General features: G+C 39.1%; 1 protein-coding gene across 1 annotated transcript in view; it reads right to left on the reverse strand.

Moving 5' to 3' along the window:
- The window catches only part of PDE11A (phosphodiesterase 11A), a 290,348-nt gene that overhangs the window by 66,586 nt on the left and 214,937 nt on the right, over positions 1-8,825 (reverse strand). Inside the window, exon 12 of the mRNA XM_019523008.1 lies at positions 8,586-8,693. Within this exon, the coding sequence (XP_019378553.1) occupies positions 8,586-8,693 (108 nt within the window). The remainder of the gene's footprint in view (positions 1-8,585; positions 8,694-8,825) is intronic.

Consider the following 8,825-nt stretch of genomic DNA (forward strand, 5'->3'; position numbering starts at 1 on the left):
TGTGCAGTCATTATTCAGGAAAAAATTCCCTTGAAATCTATGAGTTTTGTTTGAATTAAAAATTGATGCCTCTTTCCTTTACTTAGCAACCAGACCTGTAACCGTTCTTTTTTGGGAAGTAAAACCCTTCCTTTTTGGGAAGGGTAAACACATCACTGCACACTTCTATTTACAACGGTCCTTATGACATTTATGTTTAACTGATGGCATCTTATCTGTGTTGTTACAAATCCATTAATAAGCTTTAATAAGCATTAATGTATTTCATATACACACACACATATACATCTGTATGTAAATACATATATATGTTTGTGTGACCATACACATATGTGTTGCTGTTAGAGATGCACTGATACATCAGTCCCATATCAGAGCGTGTGCCCCGCTGTATCTGTGCGCAGGGCAAAGGTGGGCTGCTGCTGCGGGCTGGGGCCTGGGGCTGTGCTGGGCTTTTCCCAGTGCGGGGCTGGGCTGGGCTGTGCAGTGGCACTGGGAGGCAGGCTACAGTGGATGGGCTTCAGCACCCCCAAAATTCACCATCCCCCCCCAACCTCCCCTCCCAGTGCTGCCACTGCCTGCCCCCCAGTGCAGCCCTTGGCCCCAGCCCTCAGCAGCAGCTCATCTGTGCCCCACACACAGATCCAGGGGGGCACATGCCCCCCCATGCTCTCCTAGGGTGTGCGCAGTGCTGGGAGATGCCCCCCACAGTGGTTCCCAGATGAACTGTGGCTCTGTCCTGTGCCCTGCCCCACCCTGGGTGGGCAGTGCCTGCCCTAGCCCCACTCCCTCACTCACCATGGGAGCCTTGATCCGCGCCCCCCACTTGCCTTCCCTTCCCCCACAATAGACTTACCAGCTGACCCTGCTCTCCACACTGCCAGGCTGCATATCAGCAAGTGGATTGGTATTGGCCGATATGGCTCATTGAAAATCAGCCACTGGTATCGGCCCAAAAAATCTCTATCAGTGCACCCCTAGTTTCTGTGTGTTTATATATGATCTTAACAATGCTGTGTTAACTAGGATGAAAACTAAAATCAGAAAAGAACAAACAACAATGTGCTTTCACTGCTGCACTTTTAGACACCATTCCTGCTTTCTTTTCATTTTCAAAACTCCCATTCAAGTGGTTCAAACCATTTTGGGCTCAGTGGGTTTTGTATCTGCATATTCCTACTCTTTTTAAAATAAATTTGAAATTTGTCACTAATGTCAATGGGAGACTGAGCTCTTTGAATATATCTACTCTGTGGCAGCAGTGTGCTTTGACAAGGATGTTCCTGAACACTTCTGGCCCATCTGTTCCCACTTACACACTCAAGACCTGAAAATATACGGTGAACTTGATCTGGGGAATACTTCTGTAACTGTACCATGATCTCTGTTTTTGGGATAATGCAGAACAAATATGGAGCTCTTGATTTACTGTGCCCAAAGCACTGGCTTCCATTGGATTTTGGAGGAATTAGTGTTGTGCTAAAATGATTAGAGACCTACTTAAATCACAATTTTGCAATTTTCATGAAAAGTGAGAAAAACAGCTATCTCCATGACTGCCATGAAAAATGGGATTGGCCACAATTTCTTTTGGAATCAACTCTCAAAAATGCTTTCCAGAATACAAAGAAAGCACGGCAATCACTACAGCCATAAAGCACATGATCTGAATGAGAGATACTGAGAGGCTGAGGTAGTGACATAAACTAAATGAAAGTGCCAGTGAGGAAACCAAAAGTGTTTCAGTGCCAATCAGCAGGAAGGGATGGGACTACTGGGGCCTCTCTGGCCAGTCAGTGGTAAAGGGCAGGACCAGTGCAAAATGTGTACAAAACTGGTTCTGCGTGCTGTGAAAAAGTGTCTTGCTGCAATTCAAATAGGCCCCTAAAAATGACTGCAGGAAAGGGCCCTGTACAGATAATTTCTTCCCTCAGAAATTTAATAATAAACATTTAGCTAGTCACCTATTTAACATCTTGGTTTAGTGTATTATATTCAAATTCCAGTTCTTAATTACGAGCAACCCAAGACTAGAGCCAAGACTTCTATAAACATTAAGACTGGGATTTTCAAAAGAGATGAGGAGAGTTAGATGTCCAGGTCCCAGTGAAATGGAAAGATACAGTAACTTCAGTCCCTACTGTCTCTAATTTGCATTATCAAAAAGCCTAGCTTGAAAAGTAATTAGCTGACATCAGAAATATGGGGTGGCTGTACACACTACAGGTTTTAATCCTAATTAAATTAAATAGGTTTATAAAATTTATACTTGTTTATTTTGGAGCGTTGCATCTGTGTTTACACACACTAGGTTTTCAAACAAATTAAGCTGGATCCTTGGCCAGCACTACAGGAGAGCAGGGTGGTCCAGCACTGCTCCCCCAGCCTGTGACCCCCACCTACCCCATGCTTGGGCCCTGCCATGCAGCTGTGGAAGCAGGGAGCTGGCAAACCACATAAGAAAAAAAAAGGCGGAAAATTCAAAAGCGAAAGCAATTCCAAGGGATGAACTACAAAAAAGTTGCAGTGCCATGTGGTGGACCAAGAGGCCCATTACATGTCTTTGAGTGCCTTTGTGCTTGCAAGCAACAAATCCATGGATTTAATTCCTGGTGAGCCAAACTAAACTGCGCCCCATAAGTTTTAGTTTAATGCACAAGAAAGACCTTTAAAGTGTTGAGATATTCCACTTGTACAAACAGACATGCAGTTAAAGTGCATGAAAGGGCAAAAATCATGGCGTGTACATGAGCCTCTGGACTTTGAATGTATACTCTATTTCAAGAAGCATAAAAAGTGACAGAAGTAAGTTGTGCTTCTGTGTTATTCTGTTGTCAGTATTGAACCGCGTTTCCCTAGTATGACTTCACTGGAAGCACCAGCATAAATATTAATATGTTTACCTATGTGTTACTTGTGTTTTCTATCAGATCTTGATATGCCATAAGCACTTATGCAAACATTGTGGGGGGAAATAGTTACAGGAGTATGTGGGCAGTGGGGGGGAATGTTCTATAATAATGCTATCATGGGAGGCAGGCATCATCATCTGAAGATTACAACAGCTAAAGAACAAATTAGTGGCATACCTATTTGATGCCTGAATACTACTTTCAAGAGCAAAGAATACTTTTGGAGAATTAGGATAACACATGTTAATCACAATTCACAGATCTGTAACTGTTATTTTGATTTTTCATTTTGATTCAAAACTTATTTCTGAAAATATAAATCTATCTTTAAAAATTAAGCTAAACTTCAAGGTCATTTTTTTGAGCCAGATGTGATTTTCAGTGGTTCTTTTTATGATATAGGAAATCAAGTACATTACGTCTAGGCCTGCCAGTATTTGGTATATTTTTTTATTTATGCTCCATCCAAAAATATTTCTGTAACATTAGCAAAGATGACTTGGGATAACTTTTTGGGGTGATCTTTAATTACAGCACATTTAAAAAAATCTTTTCATGCACCTGTCTTCTTATAGATAGCACCCACATTGTAGTACCTAAGCACTACACATGCATATAATGATGAATTTACAATTGCAACTGTCCTGAAAAATAAGGGAATTATTATCTCCAGATGGAAAATCAGGGCACTGAATAATTATATAATGTGCCTAAGGTTACAAAGACAATGAATAGCAGATGTAGAAATTGAATCAAATCAACAAAGTGCTAGTCTTGCTCCTCATTCACAAGATCAGGCTTTCTACCTCTGGAAGAAATGACAGACCAACTGGGCCTCACATTGAGTCCAATCCTATTCTCACTGAAGTCAGAAGCAGCAACGTATGCAAAGTGGTTTGATTTGTCAATTTTACAGTCATTGTTAGGAACTCAGGCACTAAGATACTATGATAAGCATTGCTTGAAAAATCTCAATAAACTATTTCAGCCCAAATAGTGATTACTGATGGGATTCAGAAAGTAAGGCTTGGGAAAGAGTATCAAAGTGTAGTACGATTTCAACTGAAGAGAACCAAAGCCATGTCCTTTAAGAAATGGAAAAGATCTGTTTTTTTTCCGTACTTGATGTCACGTTTTTCATCTTCCAATGAAAGGGTAGGATAGAATGCCTTTCCCATTCAAAAAAGCAGTCTCCTACAAAGTTTACTTTACGGCTCCACCTAGAGGACATTTTGTATCATTTATGAAATCTGCAAGGTTCGGTGCATGCAGGTGCCATATATACAGAATTGGGGTGATGCTGAAGCTGTGATAGTGTGTAAAAAATAGAGGCAGTGGTTTTTGTGAATTGTATCTTTTAATAGATCAACTGTAGAGTTGGAAAGCTTATGAAGTACCCATGAGTTCCAATTTCGGTGGAAAGTACTCTTGAGGAGGGGTATTTCTACGCAAAAACTTATCTGTATCCCTCCTATATACAATTGGTTCAATAAAAGATATTACCTACAAAAATCTTTTCCTCTTGAATATACACACAGCTCATTTGACAGAACCAAACAGATTTCAATGCAGTCCAATTTCCATTTGTTAAACAGTTTGCTATGGCTTTTGTTTTACTATTCAGTCATGTATCAGTGGTGTGTTTGGAATGCTAAAATGTCAAGCTTATAAATCTTGAAAAATTACCATTGCATGCACTTAGTCAACATGCTTATGAAGTTTAGCTTAAGGTTTCATATCCGTTATCTAATGACACAACAACACAACGTTTCAGACACAAAAATATCTTGTAGGTTTAACCAGGGAAACATATGCAGTTACAAGCAGCAGAGCAAACTCTTCCAAACATTAAAGCACCATGAGAACAACTGCAACTCTCACTCCTCTTTCAAGTTATATTTCTCATTCACTGAACATCTCTGTTCTATTCCTTTCATAATGACTAATGTAACATACTTTGTCTTAAGAAATGCCACATGGTTTAGCGGGTCTGAGACACTATCATGAAACAGCAAGCCAATAATACAGTGCAGATCAGAACTCTGCATGGCTTCATACCTCTTTATTCTTCTACCTCACTTTGTAGATCTGTGTAATACAGTGATTCGCAACCAGGGTGTCACAGCATCCCCGGGTGCATGAGATCCTTTTAAGAGTGTAACGGTGCCACACAATACACAGTGCACAGGTGTGAAAATATCTACACTCGATTAACAAGATAAACCGAGAAATTTCAAATAGGGATCCACAATGTAAAACCTTCTGACCTGTTGTGATCTTTCTGACTGTTTTGCAGAAGAATAGTGTTATTGTTTTCTATAGTCAAAAAATGAAAGATAAGAGCTGGCATTTTCTCAGAGGTGCCTTGAGACTAATGAGAGGTGCCCTGAGTGCAGTGAGGTTGTGATAGGTATAATAAAAGGGAGTTATGGAGATATACTAGATGACATTTTTACTATACCATGAGCACATAGGTCATGTCTAGACGAGCATGGATGTGCAGTATGTGGCACTGCAGACCTGTCTGCAGCACCACACACTGCACATGCAAGTGTTCCCCACGCTGCTACCTTGCAGTGCCAGGGGATTTTTTATCCCAGGCTCAAAAAAACCCATGCCAAAAAAAAAAGCAGGGTGGTGCACATGGTGGTAACACATGCCACCCAAAACCAGAGCCTGGCTGGCAGCACCCACACTCCAGCTGCTGGTCAGGCTCCCAGCTCCCAGAGCACTGTGGCTGCAGCTCCCCAAGGCCCCCAGGACCCCAGGTAAGGGTGCTGGGGCCAGCATAGTTGCTAACCCCAGCTTCCCATACCCCACCCAGGGTAACCTGCCACACGACACAGCGTGTATGGCACAGGTATTCTCTGGGGACAAACAGCATGGCACAAGGTGTGCGGCTGCTACTTGTCCCCAGGGAAACAAACCTGATCCAACCTTTGCTGAAGTGAGCAAAAAGACTTTAGTGGGCAATGGATCAGGTCTTATCTGATGTGTATCGGTAACAGTTCAGGCTATGTAGCTTTGAGAATGCTACCTCCAACAAGGTAAGTAATACTAATAGCATTTCAGAGACTGGCTAGCAGTGGGTGTCTTACAGTAAAAATGATTAAGCTCTCCTGAGGGAAAGGAAGAGAACAAGTAGCTGAACTTTGCGATGCTTCTGCTCAATTTCCAAAAATGACGGAGGATTTTCCAAAATGCAGTTCTAAAGCAATATATTGGTAATGCATCATAAAAGTGCTTGTGTGCTTTGATTGCTGATATATTTTTTCAACAAAATGTTTTACATCTTCTTAATTCTTGAACAAGAGATTTCTAACTGGTGCCTAAATAATATGCTTTTAGATCCTATATATTTCACCGTGGGTTTCATCATCCATATGTTTGCTGTCTCAACATATGATACAATCTTGTACAAGACCTGGTATAGAGGGAAGGTAGGAACTTCCAACTGATTTACAGGATTTCCTTTCAGTGTTTTGTTGACGTGAGTATTTTTACACTCTTCCATTAAAACAAGAGTCAGTTAGCCATAATGTGACATTACTGGTCACAAAAAGAAATGTGTAGTATCTCCTGTACCAATTTATGACAGCTCATTTTTTATAGTGTAAAAGAATTATATGAAATTTATTTGCACAGCCCTTGATTCAAAGAGATAATCTTATTGTGACTAATTTAGGGCAACAAATCAGAAGATTCAGGTTTTATTCCTGGCTCTCTTACATGCTTCCTGTATGACCTTGAAGAATAAATAGACAAATGTTTTCAAAAGCAGCCTTTGTTTTGGTACCTGAATTTGATTTTCTATGATTAATGTGCAACTGTAGTATCTGTTCTGAAACACTAGAGTATTGCTATTCATATTAGGGGTGTCTTAAACCTGTGTAAGTTTAAAACCTGCAAAACTAGAAAAGAAAAAACTTTCACAAGTTCACAGGGGGAAAAGGCTATATTTTCTTAACTCTTAACACTTTTGGGTGAATAAAAAACAATAAAATTGTCTTTTCACCCTGAAAAGATCACAGTTTTACCCAAAAGATAGAAATTTATCTTTTTTTTCCCATAAAGAGGTGCGTTTCTTGCCAGAAATAACAAATTGTTGCTTCAAAACAAGTTTGAAAATAATAGTGAAGATCCAAATTTTAAATGCAAATACTCAAGGGATAAAAACAGAGTTGATTCACAAAAAAACAACTTGCATCAGTTATTACTGATACTACTGGTATAGTTCATAATGTTATTGTAATTTGAATTATTATGATTATATTATAATTTGAACAGACATGTCTTCAAAAAAAAACTTTTAAAGCTATTCACTTTTCATATCCCTATGTTTTCTTTGAAAGCTGTATCACTTTAGGACATGCTTTACCAAAATTTCAGACTTTTATTTCAGGCTACAAACGATGTGTTTGCACAAACACTGTACTGCAGGGCCTTCTTTTAAGGGTCAAGATGGACCCTGTGTTTGGAGCCAGGTTTTGATTAGAATTACATTAGGGTTTGAGAATTCAAGTCTGAGACTGTAAAAGGAACAAAATTCAGGTTTGTGGAGTGAAACTTCACAGCTCGTTCCTCAGGCAGCAGAAATCTCACAGCAAATGGGCTTCTGCTGCCTTGAATGAGATCTACAAGATAATCTGTTCTCACAAGATTTCCACCATCCTGGGTTGAAGTCTCCCAAGTACAGATGCTCCCCAGGGTTTCTGCTACATCCAGATCAAAAGAGCTGTAATTTTTGGTTCTAACTTGAACAAAAGTCTTAAGAGCAAATCTGAATCCAGGAATTCATCCTATATTCCGTTGAAATGAAGGAATTTGGATTTGACATTTTGGCTGTAGCTCATCTCTAGTACAAAATAAAGTTGAAACGTGGAGCATTCCAAAATAAATATATAAATAAAATCCACACCTACAATAAATACATAAATAGATAAATATTTACAATAACAATCCCCTGACTGAGCCCTATTAACCAACTATAAATACTGAAGTGTTACCACTTTTTCTACCAATTGTTTAAACTCTGTACTTGCAGAATACCATTACTAACTTTTGAAAATATGAATTCTATCCTGTAGTAATGTTTTCTACAGGTAAAAGAGATTATTAGCATCAGTAAGAGTTACTTTTATGCCGACAGGAGATAAGACTCTATGATTGCTGATAGCAGAACACAATACGATGCTGTCTACGGAGTTTGTAGGAACCATATAGTTCACAGCTAACACCATTGCTAAAATGTTTTAAGGCAATGTCATCTATATCAATTTAAATGAAACTAGGACAGAAAAAACACAGCAAACAATCCTAATCTTTCATATTCTTGTGACCTCCATTTTCAAAGACAGAAATAAATGCAAAATCAGGAAGGGAAATCACTGCTGTAAAATTGAGAGCTAGATAATAATATAGTCCTCCAAAACTGCCATCTGTTATTAGTCATTTTAATGTGCCTGCAATAACACTGTTGCTAAAATACTAAAAAAGTTGCCAAATATGTGATGCTATAAGTTGGATGTCCTAATTTTTTGTACATTTCTATTTCAAATAAATTAATATCATAACTAGAAAAGACAGCAAATGTTGGGGAAAACAAGTTTAGATAGGTAAGGTATCATGACAGTAAAATCTCTTATGGAACTGTCTCTCTGAATCGATACTTACAGTTAACATTGCAAACATCAGCTGGCACACGTTGAAAGCATGCCTCCAGTTGTGATACAGAACCATTCGATAATTCTTCCTAACTGTCAAAAGCCACCTACACAATGTCTGAAATAAAAAGTACAAATTGTATCAGGGCTACTAAAATGTGTATGAACAGACATAACACTGCCAAGACAAAAGTGGCAGGGATCTTTACAGAACAGATGGTTACCTCATAGTCAATTTTAAATTTCTGAA

Source organism: Gavialis gangeticus, unplaced genomic scaffold (assembly GCF_001723915.1).
Source record: "Gavialis gangeticus isolate Ggan-Ray unplaced genomic scaffold, GavGan_comp1, whole genome shotgun sequence".
NCBI classification, from domain to species: Eukaryota; Metazoa; Chordata; order Crocodylia; family Gavialidae; genus Gavialis; species Gavialis gangeticus.